This window comes from Hydractinia symbiolongicarpus, chromosome 2 (genome assembly GCF_029227915.1).
Source record: "Hydractinia symbiolongicarpus strain clone_291-10 chromosome 2, HSymV2.1, whole genome shotgun sequence".
In the NCBI taxonomy this organism is placed as follows: Eukaryota; Metazoa; Cnidaria; class Hydrozoa; order Anthoathecata; family Hydractiniidae; genus Hydractinia; species Hydractinia symbiolongicarpus.
In genome coordinates, this window is record NC_079876.1 from 16,572,315 (window position 1) to 16,595,195 (window position 22,881).

General features: G+C 31.8%; 1 protein-coding gene across 3 annotated transcripts in view; it reads left to right on the plus strand.

Moving 5' to 3' along the window:
- The first annotated feature begins 1,056 nt into the window (after positions 1-1,056).
- The window catches only part of LOC130629686 (sperm flagellar protein 2-like), a 29,891-nt gene continuing 8,066 nt past the window's right edge, over positions 1,057-22,881 (plus strand). For 2 of the 3 annotated variants that reach the window (XM_057442992.1, XM_057442993.1), the window contains exons 1-43: positions 1,057-1,161; positions 1,715-1,788; positions 1,981-2,009; positions 2,405-2,486; positions 2,916-3,086; positions 3,913-4,019; positions 4,105-4,168; positions 4,345-4,431; positions 4,516-4,563; positions 4,915-5,000; positions 5,085-5,163; positions 5,529-5,597; positions 6,044-6,106; positions 6,184-6,302; positions 6,633-6,702; positions 6,773-6,898; positions 7,382-7,443; positions 7,611-7,683; positions 8,066-8,158; positions 8,240-8,350; positions 9,763-9,865; positions 10,034-10,131; positions 10,436-10,568; positions 11,245-11,390; positions 11,491-11,597; positions 12,126-12,189; positions 12,412-12,522; positions 13,068-13,155; positions 13,284-13,419; positions 13,760-13,851; positions 15,322-15,371; positions 15,606-15,644; positions 15,752-15,785; positions 17,970-18,128; positions 18,625-18,732; positions 18,986-19,101; positions 19,210-19,337; positions 19,471-19,537; positions 19,971-20,042; positions 20,477-20,699; positions 21,737-21,929; positions 22,234-22,375; positions 22,589-22,636. In XM_057442992.1, the coding sequence (XP_057298975.1) occupies positions 1,104-1,161; positions 1,715-1,788; positions 1,981-2,009; positions 2,405-2,486; positions 2,916-3,086; positions 3,913-4,019; positions 4,105-4,168; positions 4,345-4,431; positions 4,516-4,563; positions 4,915-5,000; positions 5,085-5,163; positions 5,529-5,597; positions 6,044-6,106; positions 6,184-6,302; positions 6,633-6,702; positions 6,773-6,898; positions 7,382-7,443; positions 7,611-7,683; positions 8,066-8,158; positions 8,240-8,350; positions 9,763-9,865; positions 10,034-10,131; positions 10,436-10,568; positions 11,245-11,390; positions 11,491-11,597; positions 12,126-12,189; positions 12,412-12,522; positions 13,068-13,155; positions 13,284-13,419; positions 13,760-13,851; positions 15,322-15,371; positions 15,606-15,644; positions 15,752-15,785; positions 17,970-18,128; positions 18,625-18,732; positions 18,986-19,101; positions 19,210-19,337; positions 19,471-19,537; positions 19,971-20,042; positions 20,477-20,699; positions 21,737-21,929; positions 22,234-22,375; positions 22,589-22,636 (4,128 nt within the window). In that variant the 5' untranslated portion in view covers positions 1,057-1,103. The remainder of the gene's footprint in view (positions 1,162-1,714; positions 1,789-1,980; positions 2,010-2,404; positions 2,487-2,915; positions 3,087-3,912; positions 4,020-4,104; positions 4,169-4,344; positions 4,432-4,515; positions 4,564-4,914; positions 5,001-5,084; positions 5,164-5,528; positions 5,598-6,043; positions 6,107-6,183; positions 6,303-6,632; positions 6,703-6,772; positions 6,899-7,381; positions 7,444-7,610; positions 7,684-8,065; positions 8,159-8,239; positions 8,351-9,762; positions 9,866-10,033; positions 10,132-10,435; positions 10,569-11,244; positions 11,391-11,490; positions 11,598-12,125; positions 12,190-12,411; positions 12,523-13,067; positions 13,156-13,283; positions 13,420-13,759; positions 13,852-15,321; positions 15,372-15,605; positions 15,645-15,751; positions 15,786-17,969; positions 18,129-18,624; positions 18,733-18,985; positions 19,102-19,209; positions 19,338-19,470; positions 19,538-19,970; positions 20,043-20,476; positions 20,700-21,736; positions 21,930-22,233; positions 22,376-22,588; positions 22,637-22,881) is intronic. The other variant, XM_057442994.1, reaches the window with a different exon arrangement.

Here is a 22,881-nt window from a genome sequence, read left to right on the forward strand (position 1 = left end):
AATTCAACTTATATAGTTATAATAATTTACTTTTTTTCTTTTGCTCCAAGTTTTGTTTAATGGGTTTAAAGGGCCCTTTTTTACCATCCAAGTTATAACGGCAAACTGGGTTTAATTTAAAAAAGTGGTGACTTTTAACGTGGAAGCATGTTGTAAACACGAGAAATGTAGCTCTATAGTGGCTTTATTATTTTGAACTTTACTTTTACTGAATTCTCAACATAGACATAACATATAAACAGGATGAGATAAACTTTTTTAAAGTGGGAAGTAAAACACATAAAATTTGAACAGCATTTTTCAGCAAAAAGTATACCGCCTATCCATCCTTTTGCTAATGTAGCACTAATAGCTTGATAATGCTAGGTGGAGGTAATCCTTTACAAAATACCTTTAGAAATAGTCAAAATTGAGGACGCTATATAATGAGTGTGAACCATCCACAAACAGTGGTTATTACTATCCTTGTCCTAGGTAAGCATTTTGGTTCATGACTGTCAATATTGTTTTACATGACTGAGAATAAATAATCAGAATAATTTTGTGTGTTGGCTAAGAGTGGCATCCGCAAGATGGTCATTGCATTGCCTCAGCTTGTATTACTACATAGTAATATACAAATTTAACATACAGGTACTGGTGTTATATCATGTGCAAATACATAGCATGTGCATTACAGACACTGACATCATACCATGTGCAGCCAAATACATGGTATACACATCACAGACGCTGGTGTCATATTAGTACAGCCAAATACATGGTATACAGATTCCAGGCTCTAGTTGTGTCATTTTTGTATTCAAAAGAATCGTTCAAAAAGCCTCTTGTTGAACGGAGTGCCACAATTAAAAAAATCTGAATTGAAAGGTTTCAGTCCAAATTTATTATTGTGCAAACCTAAAAAGGCCTTGTTAAAAATTTAAAATTAAATCTTAACAACGGAAGGCATTGGTGTTTTTATCTTTTTTAGCCACCTTATTAATTTACTTATATATAGTGTTTATAATTATTTGTGTTTGATACTTGATACATTTTTTGTGTCACTAATTAGAAATTGTTTGTTATATTTTACAGAAAACATGTAATGAAAATTGTCAAAAATGTCTGAAATACTCTGCAAATGGCTTAACGAGGATGTTAAGTTAAGCCAAAAAGTTGGTGAGTTTTTTTTTAAATATAAATGTGTTGTAAGAAATTTTATTGGAATTAAATTTACTGAACTCCACAAGTTTTGGTTGATCTCACACAATTCATTTCCCCTTAAATATACTGAGAATATTAATTTTAAAAATGTGTTTAGTAATAAATGATGTGCAATCAGCCTTTACTAGTTGTCAGCCCATGGAAGAATCCACAGTTCCACTCTTCCTCAAATTTTCACGTGTCATACTTCCTTTTTCATGCATCCTTGCCTTCCTATTAGCCTGAAGTAATGAAATTTGTTTGGACGGGGGCATTTTCTTTTTTTGATTGTGGAAAGTATACTTATCTTGCAAAAGTTTCAGGAAAAAAGAAGTTTATAATTGAAATGCTTCTTTGACTTTATTTGACAGTAGTTTGATATAAAAGGAGAGGTTTATTAAGCCTTTCCAGGGTTTTGCCTGATTATTTGTTTTATGAGGATCCTTAACAGTATATGAAGGACCCTTTATTCAGGAGGGTACAAAATATTACCCTTTTAAGAATTGCGTGAATCTAAATCTTTTTTTAGATCCAAATAATTTTGCGGAATGTTTCGGAAATGGCTATCTTATTGGAGAATTACTTAGTCAATATGGATTACAGGTACTGTTCTTATATATTTTTTGTAAAATATTTCTCAAAAAAATTGTGCCTAGGTGCATAAAATCAAAATCTTTCTCTGCAAATGTTAACCATTTTTCAAGAGTACATTCCCTTTCCAATTGCCTTTATTTTCATATTAATTAGGGTTCTATCTAGGTTTATTACTTTTTTTGTTCTGTTTTTTTATTTTAGGACGACTTCAGTTTGTTCTCTCAATCACGGTATAAGATCTGTTAAAAAATATTTTTTTATTTGCATTCTTCCAAATACTATTACTAAAAATCTGTTGAAAAAAAGTTATTTCTTCCTCTCAGTTAAAATTACATAACCACAGACAGATCAAGGAAGGTCTGGCTTGATAAACAGCTTGGTATAGGATTTTAATTACGTCAGAAACATATCTGGGATGAGAAGTTTTCGTTATTGATGTCTCTAAAATTGAATATGCAACCTATTTTATGTGAATTGTTTATGCACATTCTTACTACACAGCAGGGCTAATTTAACCTAGAAGAATCTCAGATATTTCTGAATTCAAAACATTTTGCATAGATGTGTATGTATATTGGATGCTTAAACCACTTTGATCACTATAACTTGCAATTCTTTTCTTTAGATCAGCTGATACAAAATTGAATAATTTTTTCCGCATAGAACCAACAATGGCGTTACTAGACATCAAGTTTGACACAAACATGGTATGTCTGTTGCACTTGTATTTTGCAGCACCCAAAGTTGGAAGTACCAATAATGATCCTCATAACAGAATCTAGATCTCGTTGTATGTATATGTATGGCCTTTAATAAGATTTGACCATAGTATCATAGCAATTAAAAATCATTTAGTGGCCTTTCGGTTCCAGAAACTGAAGTCACCCTAATTTAAAATTTCTATTTTGTCCCCCAAACACTAGAAAATATTACCTAAAATTATGGAATATGGAATGTGTTATTGCAACATGACAAAAATGTTGTATTAAAAATCTTTTTAGTTACTATTTTACAGGGTTTTCTTTGCCATACTGTAATAGCCAGAGTATATTTCAAACTTTACTGATTAATAAGTTAAGAGCATAATAGTTTTCAATGACCGTAACAAAAGTGTTGTTGTAATATTTAACTTGTAGGCGAGAGAAATCATCAATGAGAGACCTGGAATGGCCACCAGACTACTGTACCAGTTATTTATAGCATTGGGGAAGAAGTCTAAAATGAATTTAACAGGTTTTGCTATGGAGACTATGCGACCACTTGGTCCTGCCAGGTTAGGTGTTATCGAAAGCGACATGTACAAAGAGGTTTGTAATTTAACTGATTTTATTTTTTCAGATACTATTATTGTTACTTCTAAAATAAGTTCAGGTAAATAATAACATGCAAATATAACTGCAAATACTACTTCTTAACATATGTTTAGTTTATAAAAGCAGTAACAACCAGTAATCAGTTAATCTGTCACTTAATGACAAATAATGAGTATTATTATTTTTAAATTTTAATTTTAAATTAACAATTACACAACAAAATTTAATAATTACCCAGGTGAGTTTATTTAAACCTTAACAACATACAAAATCTTATATTCTTCTTAATTTTTGCATTGTCAAATTACTGGTTACTCTTTGCTCCCATATGTGCAGCGTTGTGTTTTAAACCTATTCAGTCTGGGTTTTTCGAACACATTATGAACAGGGTGTGGGCTCAATAACTTTTGAATACCACTATCTGCTTAAAATTCAATTACTTTAATTCTAGAGCCAATTTTTACATTCTGTTAAAAGTTTTCGATAGTTAAAAAAAAGATATTTAACATATTGTTTAGTTCTTACATAATTCGCATAAAAAAATGCAAAAAATTGTCTAAAAATTCTATATTCGTCAATTTTCGTGTAAAATCCAAAAAGGAAATCAGATTAATTATGTGTCCCAAATTTACAGAATAATCCTTAATGAAAAAAATATATCCTGGGCTCTGTGTGGTATTGGACCTAAAAATCTGGCATGCAGGTGTATAGATAAATATTAACTTCCTTCCCCCCCCCTGGATTGAATAGGGTTAACATAAATTAGAACAAGAATATTTGTATTTTGTAAGCATATTCCTTAATTGTATTTTACACCCAGAGATTGAAGACATTAGTTCCACGACAAGTTGATGTTGACTTTGATAAATTAGTGACAAAGTATGACGAAAAACAAAGAGAGGTGGAGGAGCAAGCTTTAAGAGCTAAGTATGACAAATATACAGATAATTGCAACTGAGTGCCAATATTATAAAATAAAAATCGACTGAATTTTGTGTGTTTTAACATTTAGGCAAGAAGAGGAGAGAAAGTTAAAAAAGTATCAGCAAGGCTTGAGGCAAAAAGAACTAGAAAGAGTATGGAATCCGGATTGACTTTATTGTTACAACTTTTTGGTTAATTCTGTCCGTTAGTTTGTCCAATTGTTTGTTAGTTTGAGTAAAAATTTTAGAAAATTAACTGAGACATACAATTTATTACTTTAATTATATAACTTACATTGATCCCACATCTATTTTTTTTTTATTTCTAGTCTCGTCAAATAAGAGAACAACAGGACAAAATCATGGCTAAAATTAAAGGAGCGAATGTCAAAATCCCAAAGCCCCCACAACAAAAGGTGAATGTCTGTTTTTTATCCATTTGTTTATTTATTTTCATTTATTTATCTTCAGAATGTACCAAATATGTTTTTGGGTTTTAGAAATCTGGGAAGACTCAGCAAGAGGTATTAAAGGAGAGGGAAATCCAGGTGACTGCTTTACTAAATGTTTGTTGGGTTTTATATTCATCAGAAAATGAAAACAAGTGCCATGAATGTTTTATCACTATAAGAGGTGCTAAATAAAATACGTTTGCATAACAATATGACATATGTTTTGAATTAAGATTTATTTGTGCTAATTATTGGTAAGCAAAAATAAGGTATTTTTGCCTTGCACCTTGTTTACCACATAAACCAATGCTGCTGTCTTAAAAATATCCCCTTACATACGAAGCCTGCGTGCCACATTCTGTTTAGGGCAATGGTTTGATAAACAGGTTGGGTTAGGATTAAGTTTTTATTTGGAAATACCCTTGCAAAAGCTATGTCTCCTTTTAGAGTGTTTATTGCAACATTGACAAATTTGAAAAACGTTTGCAAAATATGAGATCAATTGCATCACCAGAATCTTCAGATCAAATTAGGTATACTTCAAATTATGTTCTTTTGTTTTTGTTTTTTTCGAAATGTTGTTAACAAACAGTTTTTACAATGTCTTTTTGTTTAAGGGAAATTGATGTTGATATTGAAACATTTCTCAGCGATTCCCAAACTAAGAAGTCCCCGAAAACAAGTGACTTTGTCAAGGTATGCCACATTTCTTTATGTTTTGCTAAAGTATTATTTCTACGCATGTGAAAAGGTGGTTTATGGAAATATTATGTGTAGGGTTTTTTTACTCATGAAAATATGTTGATAATTTTTGTTGACTTTGTAAACACCAGCTGACTTATGTCATATTCATACTTTTTCTGGACACTAAAGTTTTTCTAAACCCTCTTGAACTATTAAAATGTAAATCCAAAATGAAATAAACCAACTGACCACATGCTAAAATTGGAATGAAAGTGTGAATGTAAAAGTGTGAGTTGGATGAAAAAGTTGTTGATTGCATATAGCAAGTTAGGTACTAAGTCACCTCAGTGATGTATAAAAAATTATAAAAATTTTAGCCAGAAGAAAACTTTGATTATGTGATGAAGATCAGACAGCGACTCAATGAAGATGCCAATGCACGAAAAGTAAATTTTTCCTTATCGCTGTGTGCATATTTGTAGGGGCATTCCCATAGTACATATGCATAAAGGGGAGGCAGGGATCAAGCCAAAAGTGTGCAATTGCACTAAAAAGGGAGGGGGTTGTCAAGGTGAAGTAATTTTAAAACTTATGTATTTTTTACAGCAGACGCTTACTATGCAATATATTATTGTGTTAAAAAGTATTTTTAAAAATTATAAATGATTGAGTAATTAAATCAAAAAAGAAATGGAATAAAGGAAAGGGGATAATTGAAAGTATGTACACAAGAGAGGGTCCTAGCGGACTTTTACACACAAGGGCTTGGGGAGGCCTAATTTTAGTGATTTTGTGTTGGTGTACTATGAGGATGTTCCCGATGCAAATAATTCTTTTTTTTATTTCTTTGGATGTTTATTGATTCGATTCTTTTTTACTTTTGATATTTCAGGAAAGAGAAAAAAGAAGAAGAAAAGTACTTGTTGAGCAAATGGAAGCACATGAAATTCAACAAGTATAAAAAAATTCATCATTGACAACAAGAAAAATCATTTTTAATAAATTTTAGTCTATTTTTCATCTTTTTTATAGGAGAGCGCGAGGGAGAACATTCTTGTTAACAGACTGATGAGACAGTCTCAAATGGAGCGCAGAATAGCTGTGCAACTTATGCATGTTCGCCATGAAAAGGAGGTGATACGGAATAACAGGTTGTCCCTTCTTAGCAAATTTAAACAAGGTTTTTCTAAATGTTTGTTTTACATATTGAATAAGACTGCTGTTTTTCATGTATATTTACAAAAATTCTGGAAGTGGCAACCGCAGTAATTTTCGATTGTATGTTGAAGAACGTTGTTCAAGCTGACGTATGTCTTGCATTGCAATCTCTGGTGACAACAAGTAGCGAGTCATCACAATCTGGCTAAACTGGATTTTTGCATTTTTAATTATATTTTTGTTGAACCAGCTCTAAATGAGTAAGCTATTAACTAACTTAGACCAGTATACGTTGTAATAAAGATTTTTGGTGTACATTATAGGCTGGAAAGGGAACGTCAGTTCACAGAAAGAAGATTACAAGACTTTCAAGATGCTCTGGAAAGGGAAGCTGTATGTTCATACAACGCTTTTAAATATTTATTTTTTATTCCTCTTATTTCAATAAGACTCTTCTAACTAGGCAATATGTCACCAAGCTAAAATTGACTATGCCAAAGATGTCCAACAAAGTCAAGAATTGCATGATTCTATTGCAAAAGAACGGGCATTACGGAAAAGTGAAAAGCATTATGGCATATGTAGAGAGGTATGCAGCTTTGAAATACCATAGTTCAATTAAAATTACTATCTCTAAGAATGTTGAGGCATTTTAGGTGCAGGACCAAAAAATATATTTTTTTAAGGACTTTAACAATTTACAACCAGTTGTTACATATTCCCTATCGATATGAATACCTGGAATGTTTGTCAACTCCAGGCAAGAGCATCTGGAAATTTAGCTCCACTGACTGTTAGTTAAAGTTTAGGTTTGAAGGGATGGCACTTGAATGATGAAGGATTTTCTAGTTATTTTATATATACCATAAGACTTGTCTTTTTTGTAAAAAAGTTTCACTCCTCAAGAATATTTTATATGAAATTCCTTTTACAAGATTTTATAGTGCCTGGAATTTGTGTCTCTTCCCAAATTTCTTGTGGTCCAACTACGTGTTTCTCCAAAAATTTCAAGTAGTGTAACTACGTAAATGAATATTTGTATAAATGGTCTGTAATAACACATCTATTTTAGATCTTATTGGATATTGTTGACTTTGCATGTAAAGTGGGAGAGTACAGAGAATTAACTGAAAAGTAAGTTTTACCAGTGATGTGTTGAAGTGGAATTTACATCTAGTACTCACTTACTACGCACGCTGTGTAACAGTAGTCGTTGTGTAATACTCTGCAAATTGATTGTTTTTGTTTCCTATGTGTTTTATAAAAAGTGCAAACTAATTACTGAATCATACTTTTCTTAGGCACCTGCCACCAAAAATTGTGAGGGAATGGAAAGCATTGTTTCTAAACTCCAAGCCTTTGTATGAGTATCCTGTAAGTCATGAAAATTGTTAATTCTGTATTTGTAAACCTGCACTTTTGGATTTGGTCCATTCACTGGTCTTTAGTTACAGTAATCACAATGATTGTATAAAAAAATGTAGTTTGCTCTCTTTCAACCAAAATTTACATTATTAGTTTTTTTATTACTAGCTTTATTACTAGCTCTAAGAAAATAGGGTAATCTTATGATGAATTTACTTCATCACAACAAAAGTATATTTTAAGATTTTTTTGTGATAAAGTAACATCTTATAGTTTAACAACCATCATTGATTGAATAAGAAAGCTTTCAACACTAAAGAAAGAAAATTTGAAATTAGGCATTATTTTGGTACAATCCCTCGCTGGTTCATTGTTTTGTTTATACTTCAAGGTTGTGGAGGTTGACCCTGAAGCAGAAGAATTGCTTGCACTGGAAGAGTCTAAACAAACATTGTTGGATGAAGAAGACTTTTTAGAGTACAAGGTACTTTAAGCTTACGCAACCTATGAGTTTTTGTTTTCTTGAAAGATGGTAGATCTAGCTTTGTACTTCTTTTTTTTTTAGAATTTTGTTGGAGAATGGATACCTGTTGAAGGACAATCTTCTGTTGTCAAGGAAAACACTGTGCTTGGTTTTATTTTAAAACGATTAAATAATATTTTATATCCTCCCACTGTGAGTATTTGTATGTTATTTTTTTTTTTAATGTTTCATTGCATTATATTGTGCTCAATCTTAATTGTAAAGCCATTTCATTCTACGATTACTGTGGAAATCAGTAGATAATGAAAACTGCGTAATATACAATGCTGACAACATAGGTAAATTGTAGATTGAAATAACTCATTGTTCTACATAAATTAAACAGTGACGCTTGAATTGAGACAGAGCAAAAAAAATATTGTTTTTTGGGGTGGCGTAAGTAATTCTTTGTTACGCTGTGATAAATCACAAAAAAATGTCTGTTGTAACTGCAACATAGTAGCCACTACATTTAGAATAAATTATGCTTCTCTTTTTAATTTTCGGATATAAGTGTTGTTGCTAACTTCTTCGATGTTTCGCCTTGACATATTTGTAAAGAAAATGTGCCAAAATTAGACCTGTGTAGAATATACTCTTTGAAAGGTGCAAAATTATTATTTTTTGTATAGCTTATCTCTCACGATTAAAACAATTTGAGGTCATTTTTAAAGATCTTTCACAGTTATGTAGAAATTTTCTTTTTTAAAAAAATCTTTATTGGTTCTCAAAATAAAAATAATTTTTCCTAAAAATTTTCCCTAATTTTCCAAAATTAAAACGTTAGCTACTACCACCCTGGATATTATTCTCGGGGAACTACCCATGGTTCAACTCTTTCCTGAAATTGGAAAACAGCATTACTTGAGGAGTACTGTGCAGTCAGTAGGCTGCAAAAGTCCTACTTTGGCAGGGGTGTAGGCCTTGAAACCGATGTGTTGTAGCTACACTTTCTCCATTGTCTATATTATGAACCAACCTGGAAAGGCTAGAAATAGGGTGGAATTGAAGCATGTTGACTTCAGCAAAATTTAACACACTCTAACATTTTGGATTTAACCAATTAATCTAAGATCTTAAGTCCTAAGTCCGCTATGAACAGTTAAAAGTAAACTTTGACAAGTTTTTGGGTCATGTCATATATATATATATATACTAGCAATATATATATATACTATATATATATTGCTATATATATATTGCTGTTATTGAACATAATTATAGTAACAAATACTAAAATATTCAAAAAGCCAAACTGAATGGCCAAAAAATATTTCAACCTTGGCAAAACTGTTAAATACAAATAAATACATACCACTCAAAGCTAGTTCATGCATGGGCACAAAATGCATTTAAATTCTCGTAGTTAGAATAATTAGGTGACCAATAAAGTTACCAGCAGACCAATTTCGATATGCTTGACCAGTCTGAATATGCTTAAAAGGCAAGCTTGTTGAATAGAAATCCTGTTTTATTATAATGTCTTAAAAATTATTACTGAAAATTTCATATTTAACTTTGGATTAAAAAATATACTGTATTTTTAATATATTTATTACAATTAGCCTCCACCTCCAGAACCTGAGTTTCCAGCTTTTCCAATCAAAGTTTGTGTCCTTGGCAAATTCTTTTCTGGCAAGACACGAGCAATACAACAAATTGCTTCCAGTAAGTGAACTTGTTTTTGTTGTAGTATTTGCTTTTATATCTCTTATTTTCATTGTCTGATTTATTGCAGTTGTGTGGATTTTATTCTGTACATGTGTAAATACCCTTGGAAAAGAATACATACTCAGTGAAGAGCATTGAAATTTTCATGTTGTGTTTTTACTTTAGCTCATCGTATTCAATTACTGGATGTCGAAGTAATTGTTGATGATGCTTTGGAAGCATGGAAGTGTCAGGAAATGATACCCCCAGTGTTAGATATTGAGGTAAATTGTGTTAAAACAGGCACGTAGGAAGTAGAAATGAGATTTTGATTGCTAGACTGCTTAGATCATCAAAAAATGATGCAAGTTAGGTATTATTAGGTAAAATAAAGTCTTTTTGTTTCTTTTGCTAATTATTTTTTTATTTTCGGATGGAGGGTTATGGTTGATACTCAGACTCAATTACTATGGGCCTAATTTTGTGTTCCTTGTGTTTACATCATGCTTAGCATCGCCCTGTTCTTCTTCATTCTTAAATGCCATCCTCAGCAAATAATTTCTTAATTATTTTTGTTTTATGTCAAAGCTTGCATCAAGGGAGTCTTGCTCTGAATTAAAACTGGAATGTGATGGTGAAATAGTATCTGAAAGCAAGGAATTTCAAGAAACAGAACAAGTTGTACTACCTGAAAAAGTGATGGAAACTACTGGCCAACCAGGTACACTTTTATAAAAGAGTTTTTGAGGTTAATTTATCATAATTGATCATGATTTGAAAATGGTTCTGCCAAATATTTTTTCCTAATTTTGTTATAGTATTTTTGTGATACACTTAACTTTTTGGATGAATTATTACATTAATTAAAGGAATCCCATATAATTGAATAATTAATAAAATTATCAGTCAAATGTTTTGCTTGTTTGTGCATATATTTTGTTTTCAGTGTTTGTGAAAATTTTGCGAAGTTTCAACTAATTCTAAATTAAGTCTGGAAATAATCTTTGCTAGACTTTTTGCTAGATTTGTGCAAATTGATCGATACTCACAAAAATAATTCTTTTTAAACCAGAAACTATCCTGTGAATCTATATTATAATACCCATACACCTCTGTCGGTCATGCAAAATGGTAGCTTAGTTGCGCAAGTAGTGAGATGCACATGATGCAGTATAAAAAGGATGGGCGAACCTGTGGATTTTCCACGGGCTAATGACTAGTATAGAACTATTTCCGCAAGTATTTCTGACCCTCACATTTCATACCGTATATTATATTTCATATTAAAAACCACTGGTAAAAAAAAACTACCACTTACTCCCCTCCCCAATAACCCCTTACCAAGTGTAGTGAACGTTTTTCATAATTTTAGTTAAAACATTATTTGTATTTAATAGAAACTAACGAGGATGAAAATCCTGGAAAAGTAGTCACACGAAACAGTGAAGCTGCTTCAGCTACACCTGATACTAGCTTAAAAAAGGGTAGCATAGCCATGACAGAATCTGATACTTCCCTACATCTCACTGAATCAAAAGAAAATGTAACGTTTTTTATTTGAAGTTAATTTTAGTGTTCTCTTTATATACAATACTTTTTTACATGTCCAATTTCATGCAGTTTGACATTTTCATCTTTTACAGCAATTAACACTTCGTGCAAAGTTGGGTGGCAAGGCAAATGTTTATTTAAAGAAAGGACGTGGAATTCCAGATTCTTTACTTGTTGATATTTTAGTGGAACACATTAGGTATAATAATATTTCCTTAGTGCATTTCAGCTAGTTAAGAAAAGTGACTTGTAACTGCTCCAGATTATTTGCGGTGTAAACTATTGATGGCATTTTACCGTATCAAATACTAACAAGCAATCTCTATGGTAGAACCTTTATCAAGGTCTTAATGAGCAGAATTTATTCAATCTTACGCTAATGATATATACTCTGATTTTAATATTAAAATTTAATTATATGTGCATGTGACTTTGTGGATTTAGAGTTCGCTTCGTAATCAAGAGGTCCTTGGTTCAGTTCACAATGCAGGCATATTTAGCAAGTGTTTATACCATAGCTTCGGGTCAACCCATGCTAATAGAGGAAAATTGGTTAGGCAATTCTAGTGTATACATCCAGAACACAGGACCCATATTGATAACAGTATTACCAACACTGAAGTGGCTATATCATGTATAAATATTTTGGAATAATAATAATATACAAATTCAATATTTTTTTTTCTTTAACTTCATATAAATAATATGGTATTATGTATTTATACAGGAACATTCCAGATGGAACAGGATGGATTATTGATGGCTTCCCAATGAATATTCAACAAGCCAAGGTATATATTTATATAAAAATTTCTTAGAATATCAGGTATTTTGTGTACCCTGTAAGCCAAAGTAAATTTGTCATCCTCTAAGTGTGTTTAGTTGTAATGTGCAATACTACCAGAATTTTTGAGACTTACATTTTTTCTGCTTTTACATCAAAGCACATTTTCACATTAACATTTTTCCCAATAACTTGGCAAAATGTCTGTTAAATAATATTTTTGTCTTAGTTACTTGAAAAGGCCTTGACAGGATACGAAGCTGCTCCAAGTCCTCGCAAATCTGTGGTGAAGAAAGGGAGGAAGTCTCGACTTGCACCTGACCCATATCCACCTGCTGAGGTATGTTTTATACGTTGTGTTTTCCAGACTTGTAGTTTGTCATACAATTATTAATATAGATCCAATTTTATTCTGAACGATAGCACAATGTAACTATTTCCATAAATAGTTAATTGTGCTATTAAAACTTTTTCTAATTTGGTGTAAAGGGAAAAATATTACATAATTAGTATAAAAAGCTAAAAGTTGAATAACATTGCATATATGTGGCACCACAGTCATGTATATATTAAATCCTGTTGGTACTTGTTGGCAAAAAGGTATGTTGTAAGGAAGTCCTTGTGTCATGTTGCAGGATCGTTTACAACATGTCCTAGAGAGATAGCTTCAGATCGATTACCCAGTGGTATCTTTTGAAAAGTTGATTCAAATTCAAGTTGATCTATACTCTTTGCAACATTTGGAAATCTAATGCACAAGTTAACTAAGGCTGGAAAAGATATTGTCTTTTATTAAAGCGTTCTAACTCAACTATAACAAGTAGTATCAGGCACATTTGAAGAATGCAATGTGATGCTAGTGTCATTCATTTTTTATTTTTTAAGGTGAAAGTACCCAAGAGTGGTATCGATGTTGTTGTTTTATTCGATGTGTCTGACGAGGTTGTTTTAAGAAGAGCAGAAGGAAGATCTTGTAAGTATTCTTGACGTCAGCATATCCAATTTGAAATACCGTCTTTGCAGACATTTGTTTTATTTTTCCATACCTATGGATAAAATAAGTACCCTGTGTTTTAATTTTCTTGTTGCTTTTTGTGCTAGATGATCCAGAAACCGGGGAGGAGTTTCATGAAGAATTTAACCCTCCTCCGGAGGGTTGTTATACTGGTTTGCAGAGCAAGAATAAAGTTAATTCAGTAGTTGATACTTCCAACGACAAAGAGCAAGCTCAAATAAGGTTGCACTTTTCTTTAGAATGATTTTATAAGAACCTGAAATAGCAATAAAAACAAAACAAAAAACATGGATCAATATGTCATTTAAGTCACATTGAACGCATAAATAAACTGTTGTGATTTTTGTACTTAAATTTTGGTTTGCGAAAATTGAATACTGCCGTTTATTTGAGATTTTGTCTTTAAAAAAACCCAAAATATTTTAATGTCAGGGACTGTATAAAAAGGATTAAATCACTCAACTTCTGCAAGCAACCTTTGAAAAAAATATAAAAATTCTCACATAGCTTTACACAGCACGTAATTTATATAATACTCTATTTTTTTTGTTATATCCAATAGATTGACTACATTTCAAGATAACTGGCCTAAATTGGAAAAATGGTTCAATCGCTTTAATGTCTTACAGACAGTAGATGCAGACACTTCATATGGTAACTGTTTAGAAATATTAATTGGCACGTGGCCTTGTGGCTATGGAGTTCGCTTCGTAATCACAAGGTCTGTGGTTCAGTCCATAGCGAGGGAAAGTTTAGCAAGTTTCTTTAACATAGCTACAAGCCAACCCATGCCATGTGAGAGAAAATGGGTAGGCAATGTCAGTGTTTAAAATATAGACATTCTAAACACAGGACCCACGTTGATAACAGTGTTTCCTACGCTGAAATGGCTATATCCTGTATAAATATTCAGAATAATTATAATAATTATAATAATATATTTTTTCAGTATCTATTTGGTTTTGCCTTTATGAAAACCACATAAAAGTGTAGTAGCACATATGGGAGGTAATCTAGAGGCATAACATATTGATTTTAAAAATTTAGAACAAGTCTAACATTCTAGGCTTGACATGGCTTGTATATAAGAAAGGTTTTTTTTTAAAAAAAAGACCCCAAGAATTGGTTCACAATTCTTAAAAAATATTAGGAACTTTACGAAACTAGAACAGGGACTATCTACTACGTTGTTGTCATTAACTTTTCATCAAAGCTTGTTGTACGAAAAGACGTGTCAAATATTAATTAGTAAAAATTAAACGAGAGCAACAACCATAAATAAAATAAAAACAAATATGGCTATTGTAAAAATTGCAAAAAAAAACATGCAAAACTGTTAAAGAAACTGACAACAAGCATTACACATACAAAATTTTACAACAAAATATTTGCTTTTTCTTCGTTTTTTCAGTAGTATTTTTATATTGCATTTTTACTAGGTTAAATTATTCGACACTCTACCACACAAGGTTTCTTTTTTGAGTTGCACATTGAAAAAATAATGATATTTTCTTCCTTGTAAATGGCACCGTCCTTGTTATGTAAGGTCTCTATTATCGTTTGATAAAAAAATTTTCAAAAGTTAATGACATGTTCATTACCAAAATATTTGAAAAGAATTTTCTAATGTATTTTACCTAAAACCTTAATCGAGAGAAAATTTTGCTTTCGATTGGATAGAGGCCTATATTTACATTTGATTAATACTGTTTTGGTTCATAATAGAACATGAAGTCATGTTTTGTTCTATTGATTGTTAAACATTCTTAAAATCATTTGCGTAAAATCCAATCAAAGCTTGCTGTCATGTAGACCATGTAACAGCCCTCTTTAAAAAACACCCCTGCAAAAAAAATTATATAAACTCCTCTCTCTATTAAACGCCCCCCCCCCCCTAGTGTGATCACAGCAAGCGTTAATTGGAAAAAATATGTTTTTTATTAAAAACAAAGCTTTGTCTTTTTTCTTAATACTTATTTATATTCAAATAATATTTTTCGTAAACGTCCTTTTTTAACGCCCCCTCTAATAAAAACCCCCTAAAAATCCTTAAATTTTATAAACGCCTGGGGCGTGCATGGAAGAAAATACGGTACGTGTGCATTATAAATGTTGCTTTTTTAGAAGATGTATGTTCCCAACTAAAAGACATTTTGGACTCTACACTACAAAGAGTGAGTAATTTACAATAATTTTCTTGTTTTCTCAAACCGCTCGAATCGGTCAAATTGAACACTTTGCCTGCAGTCTTCAGTACATGCTTAAAAGTGAAAAATACAAACAAGTCAGTCCTTTATGAAGTAAATTCAACCAAAGCTGGAGCATCAAATAAGCAGGCATGTCTTTTTACTGCTGTGTACAATGTCACTTGATTCCATGTTAACACTGCCTTATAATCTTTCATTCAGTTAGTGACGCCTGTACCAGAGGATGAACCAATACAGCAGGTAGTCTAGTTTGCTTTTATCATTCTGCAATTCTTAATTCAAATTTATTATTAAGTAAAATGTTTCCATCACAATATTGAAGGTGTTTTTTTAATTTGTCTTTTCAGAAAATAGATGAAGAAGTAATTGCAGAAAATCTAGGTAAAGTTTTGTTAATTAGCTTTGACAAGCAGAGAAATAGTGGAAGAGGTTGTATATAACTAGTTATACGCCTTTGAAAATATTCTTTAAATGAAGGAAAAAGTTTTTACTACATTACTAACATGGCATTTCTTAATTTTGGAAAGATGGCCATTTTTAAGTTAATGTTTGAAATGACGGATCGGGATCAGCTGAACATTACAACTGTGAAAACTATGCAAGAAAAAAACCATTCAATATCGCCTGTTATTCCATTTACATTATGGTACTCTCCACAACACACATTTAAAACTAACCTGGCGAGAGGTTTAGTTTTGTTTTGTTTTTATCCATAACTACAATTTTAGTTCCAAAGGTATCTTAATAAACATTTAAAGAAATTATTTTTTAATTTTAAAAATGGAAACATCTGACAAAAAGCAGTATATAGTTGCAGTGAGTACACATGAATGCTTTAGTAATTAAAACCATTCTTTACTTTTTGAAATATGTTTATCAAAAAACTTGACATTTGCAGAAAGTTTCGAAATTTGAGTTTCTCTAGTACTAAGTGGCTTTATCCCTGTTTGCTATGTGCCTTTTGCTCCTTCTAAGTATAAAGGGAGGAGGGTCATAAAGTCAGGGGTCCCAGCCGATATAAAATCATAAAATGAGCATTTTTTTCTCAAAAACCATAAAATAAGCATAAAATTGATTTTTTGGCATAATAAATCATAATTTTTGCACATGTGTTCTCCAAAATTTTTTTTTACGCAGTTATTTTTAATTTTGTTTGCTCTTTACTTAGCATTTATTATATTATTTATTCCCCAGAGTTTTTTGTAGCAATTGTTTAAGTCGAGAAGAGAGTAGAACAACTTTTTTTTCAAGGTTAGTAATTACAAAAGCTATCCTAGGCTCATTTTTGGTTAAAATGATAAATTTTCAGCTTATTGTAAAATTTGTGTTCAAGCATTCAAAATTGAGAAAATTGTGTCATGACACTTTGCATGTGATTTTACTTGAGATAAGCCACTGTTGTTAAATATCTTACAACCAAACCAAAGATGGCAAGTTAAGTCTTAGTCAAGGCGGTTTATTCCTAAGCCTGGAAAATGTTACAAGCTTTGCTCTTATTGATAAAAACCAAAAACAAATTTTAGGGTCAAACCCTTAGACTTGATTGATTTAACCCATTGTTTAGAAATAAACCTTGGTGGTAACAGTATAGACTGTCAAAATTCAAAACACTATTTATGTGTACCTAGTTTTCCAAGGGTTATCCAGTTTATGTTGGAAATTTGTCAAATCTGTGTGAAATTAGTAAGAAAATTAAGCATTGGCATAAAGTTGGCATAAAGTCAGCTAAATTTTTATAACAAAAACAGTGTGATGGTGGTTTTGAGCAACATATTTATTTATTTATTTATTTCCGAATTTATATACAGGGTGAGTATGTCAGTAAAAAATACTGTTATAAATATACGTCCTGTCTTATAGTCTGTAGCAGTGGGGTCAAAATTTTCAAAAATGCGACCTCACCCCTCCCTTCATGCCAAATAGGGTTAAAACCGTTTTTTTCTTAAATGAAAAACGTGCTGAACGTAAATAAGACAGTGAATTGCATTGTAAGAATACAAAACTAATTTTTTTTTCTATTGATTTTAGGCGGTTGTCTTGCACAGAAAAAAACCCCTTGCTATACCAAAAATAATAGGATATACACACTTTTTTTTATCAGAATCGTACATTTTTGTTGCAGTCTTAGGATTCTTAAAAAGTCCTTTAAGCCATAAACAATAACTTTTAAAGCGATCCTTAATATTTTGAATATAAATGTGAAAATATGCAATGACATAAAACGGAAAATTTAATTGAACGAATAAGGGATAGGCTATTCAATAGAAGAGTCATTGTGTAACTTAATTTCAAAATATAAAATTTGGTTGCATTATAATATTGTTGCTTTAACGCCATTTTTTCGATAAAAATGTTGTAAAATTAATATTTTAGTTTACTCAAATTCTCCCTCTTAAAAATGATGGAATGAAAATGGTGATCGAATTTTTTTAGCATATTCTTAAAATGTATGAAACGATAATTCTAAGAAAACTAATTCTCACAAAAAGTAAAAAACAAACAAACAATTATTCGAACAGTTTGGCACAGGATTTTAGTGTGACTTAATTTTCTTTTACCTAATAGCTAATCCTGCTGCGCCGGAAGCCCCTCCAGAGGGAGGTGAGAAAGACTTAGGAACTAAAACAGAACTGAAAGAGGAGACCAGTGACCCCCCAACACCTGCAGAGGTATCGAAAAAAGGACAAAAGAAGGACCCAGAGTCACCCTCACCGACGAAAAAAGGTAAAGTGTTGTAAATCTAAATTTATATTGTGATATAATATTTTTCCTTTTGAATTACTGTTTACTTTATTTTTCACGAAACTGCTTTGTAAGAAACTATTACTGGAAAATATTAAGAAACTCTATCTCTTCTGAGTAACTGTGAGGAACCTTTCAAACTTAAAAAAATTTAAATGTATTCACCACGAATAAATGAAACATTATGCTAAAGTGACTTTATTTCACATGACGTCTTTTAACCTATTTATTGTGCTTATGACGAAGAGGACAAGGCAGAACTTCAGCTGAGTTAGCGTATGTTGTCACCCTTTATTTATGTGCATTTATCGACTTTGCAGCTCAGAATTTGTGTGACTTTATATCTACGAACATTTTATACCAAAAATAAATGATCTCTCTGCCTTTGTAAAGAATGTATTGAGGCTTTTTATAAATTCAGTGTTGTTACAATTAAGAAGCAATGCATCTATTTCTGAAAATGCATTTACATATTTAGGTAAAGGCAAGGGAAAAAAAGAAGGAGGACAAACACCTACTAAGAAGAAGAAGGAAAGTGCTTCATCAAAAAGGTCTTCATCCACAAAATCAAGTTCACAATCACTACGTAAGAATGTTTAATTATTAAAGATGAATGAATTATCTAGTGTTATATTAAACAGTCTGTCTCTCCCTCCATCTGTTAACTTTAACAGAGTTACATTTTTTGTTTGTGGTTTAACAGCTATTGGTAAAAAGTAGAAGTATATTTTGTAATCATCGAATCGAAGTCAAAGATTTATCCATGTAACGTTCTGCAATTTCTTCTTAAAGCAGATACAATATAATTTTTTTTCTTTATTCATTTTTTGCATGCTCAGGTAAAACTGAGAGTCATGTTGAAGAAGTCGTTATTACCATCGAGGAACCTGTCGAACCACCTTCTCCTGAACCAGGTGATGACGACTGGGTGTATGTGGAACAGCCCATCGACGAGGTAGCACGGTTACAATTTTGTGTTTGTGTAATGAAGTGAGTAAGGAATCTTAAGAACACTTAGGATAAGACTTTGCTTTTTACGCTGTCTTTCTTTGTTACATTACAGGAGTTTGTTCAAATGCTTTTAAATAATTGGGACATAGTAGAAGAAACCTATATTGCTTCGTGTAAACACACGTTTAGAAAGATTCGACATGAGAATGAGGCTATTTACAGATATTTTTACACCACTAGGTAAAAAGTGTTTTGTTAACATGGGTGACATTTTTAAAAAATCCCAATTTATTTTTGTTTGTGATAAAATGAATGAATGAATGAGTGAATGAATGAATGAATGAATGAATGAAGGAAATAATGTATTTCATAGAAAAAACTTTGTCGAGTTTCTACAAAGACCAGACGAGAAGCAAATATATGTTTCACAGTGGCAAAAGGTAGTTTTTGAGTTCCATTTCTTTTTTTCAAAGGATATTTTTTTCTTTGAGTTTTAAGTTCCTCGAAGGATAAGGGAGTCATTTTTAAAATTTCTTTAATTAATTTCTTGAACTTTCTTGGATCTTTAATTTTGCCAAAATTTAAATGTCGTGCATGTGCGAGTATTATCACTTTTTAAAAAAAGCTTATACTCCATTATTCTTAGCCTACCCGAAGGGCAAAGATAACTTTGTGTGAGTGATTACTTCGATTATAAAATACTCCCATAATGTAACTGGTTAAAATGCTAAAGACCTTTTTCTTGATGTGCGTGGTAACTTCATAAGCCACTTCCACTTTGTAACTAACCCGGATCAACTGTTCTTATATACTTGTATATTCCAAATCATGTTTAACTGATATGTTAAATTGTAATATCTCTTTCAATGTCAGGAATACAACGATTTCCCCCATGATATGAGAAGTGACGAAAATGCTAAAGCAGAACTTCACCAGAGAGTTGATGTGAGTTTTTTTCATTTGCTTTTATCCATTTCACAAAATATGTACATATATTTTAAAATTGATTAGGAATCAAAATATGGATAGATGATTTGATATTAGGCAAATACAATTAAAATTTATTAGAAGGAATTTGTTTGTGGGATTTAACATGGAGCCCTGAAGAATGTTATCTTCTTTGGATTAAGGGGAGCCTTAAAGGGATGAGAAGAAAAGAGGGAAAACACGAAAAGTTACGAATTTTCAGTTTCAGAGTTTTCAAGAAATCTTTGCAAAGCAGCCTCCACATAAAGTTTCATTTCGGGTGTCAAATGAAAATCCCAATTCAGGGTGTGTACAAATTAAAGGAAATTTATCTATTTTTCCTTCGACTTTCCCTTCTAACCGTTATTTTGACCGGATAGAAATTTGCAATGTCAACTTGATGTTTTGTGTAGGATTTATGTGACGTGCTGTGGGACATTTGTGACAGTCGAAAAGAAGATGCAGAAAGTGAGCGAAACACAATCATGACAGAAGGATGGTTGGAAGACCATCTTGGACTGCTCGCAAACCATTACATATCCTTGGTACAGATGGAGATTGATCGATATCAACAGACATGTAAAATGGTTAGAGATTATTACGTAGCTATGGAGGATGGAGATGACGCGCAAAAAGGTAAGCATGATTCTTAAGGTCGGTGTCTAATAACATAACAGTCACACAACAGTTTTACAACAATGAATGTTACCATTTCATTAGAAACACATGTTATCCAACAAATGTCGTAGGCAATATTTTGTAGAAAATATTTTGAATCTCTGCGATTGTTGCACGACATTTACTGACTTTATGGAACTGTACTTTATATTGAAGGTGCTCCTGTAGCTATTCAATAAAATACAAGACAAAGTTTAGGATGATCCCCACCCTTCCAATCTTACACAATCCTTAGAGTGAATAGGGGTCGTTTGTAAAATTGGTCGACAAAATTAAGTGCAAATAATAATTGTGACAAAGGAAAACATATTTTATTATTTAGTGATATTTCGCTGATAAGGTTCTTAGTCCACAACATCAGTTTCGCTCGCTTTTTACTGAGCTTTTTTGGTAGGATAGCTACAACTACCTCGAATAACTTTTGAACAGCTTAAGCTATATTGATGGCATTTGCAGGAATAAAATAGAGCATAAGAAACGGATTGATGTTGATAAATATTTACTGACGTCATCATCTTTGTTGAGAACACATTTTCGCGGTTACCACTCAATTGGGCAAAACACGTGTGGCACACATATTGAGGGGTGGAAATGTTTAGTGGGTGTTATAAATTTGAAATAAAATCATTTCCATGAAAGTTGATGGTATTAGTTTTAATTAAGGAAGACATAAAAACACTTTTCTCAGCATTTTATGAGCAAAGATGCGAAGCTTCATTGTGGTGCATATTAAATCAAAATCGGTACAAAATTATAGTCGGTATAAAAAAATTATGGTAAAAATAAGTTGAGTTAAATTTATTAGTTTGTAGAAAAATAAAAGAGTCAAATTAGTTTTACTAGAAAAGTTTTTTAATTTTCGCTGACTTTTTAAATTTGGGTTTGTTAGAAATCAAATTTTGGGCAAAATACTGTTTTCCGAGTGTTTTGAGTAGCAATAACGATATCTGCGTGTCAAAGAATTAAAATGCAATTTTAAGTATCTTTTCTTGTAGTAAAACTTCTATCAGATGGTGTGCCACAATTTAGCAGAATTCCATTGATTGACATACCAGCTACATTACCTCCCTCACCAAACGAACCAGAGTTGACAGAGACATCGTCTTCACAGCTATCTGTAACTGCATCAACCACGACGAAACCTACACTAAAGACACCTGAGCCTTCTGCAGAGGAAAAGAAAGGAAGGTATAACCTGTTAAATTTGTGGAGTATTAAGGGTTTTGCTGTAAAGCATTGTTTTTCGGAAGTAGGGGTCCTGGTGTAAATCTTGCTTTTGGGGTTGTACTAGTCTCTAAAAAGTACAGCTAGCATAATTAATTTGACAATGATTTGGACTGTGTTCCAAGAGTTTTTTTTTGTTAATAGTTTCCAAAAAAGAACAATTTAGACCTTTTTTCTTTTCTTTAACTGTTAAGAGAGTATCTTTAAGTCAATTAAACCCAATGTTGAAAATTCAGACTATAATTTTTGTTTTTGTCATTACCGTTAGAATCCCACTTATTTCGAGACAGCCTTCACCTGGCGATCTTTCTCCAACACGAATGGAAAAGAAAAGAAGCTCGTCGAGAAAAGAAAAAGGAAGTGCAGAGAACATGGAGAGTCCACTGCCTCCTTCAGATCAAGATGAAAAAGTAAGCACAATTATTTTTTTATTATTTCTAAAAATTTAAATCAAAAAGAATATGTGATAAGGTTTTAAGACACCTAATTTGGACGCGGAAAAACTGAAATCACATTAATATATGTCTATATTGTGTGCTACATATTTTCCTATGTTAATTTTTCTATGTTTATTTTTCTGTATTAATTTTTCTATATTTATTTTCCGATGTCTATTTTTTCAGCTCCTTTACGATGCAGTTTTACATGCTTTTCATGTCATCGAAGCACAGGTATGCAATGCGTTCACATGTTTTGCTTGACGAGTTTTTTTTACAAATACATATCCGTCCTTCCTTCCTTTAGTCCTTCCTTCCTTTTCTTTTGCTCTTTCTTCCGCTCTTTCTTCCGCCCTTCCTTCCTTTCTTCCGCTCGTTCTTCCGCTCTTTCCCCTTTCTTTTGTGAAATTTATGTAATGGCTTTATTGAACAAAATATTTCGTATATAACTGTGTGGTACAGAAGTTTTATGTTAGCAC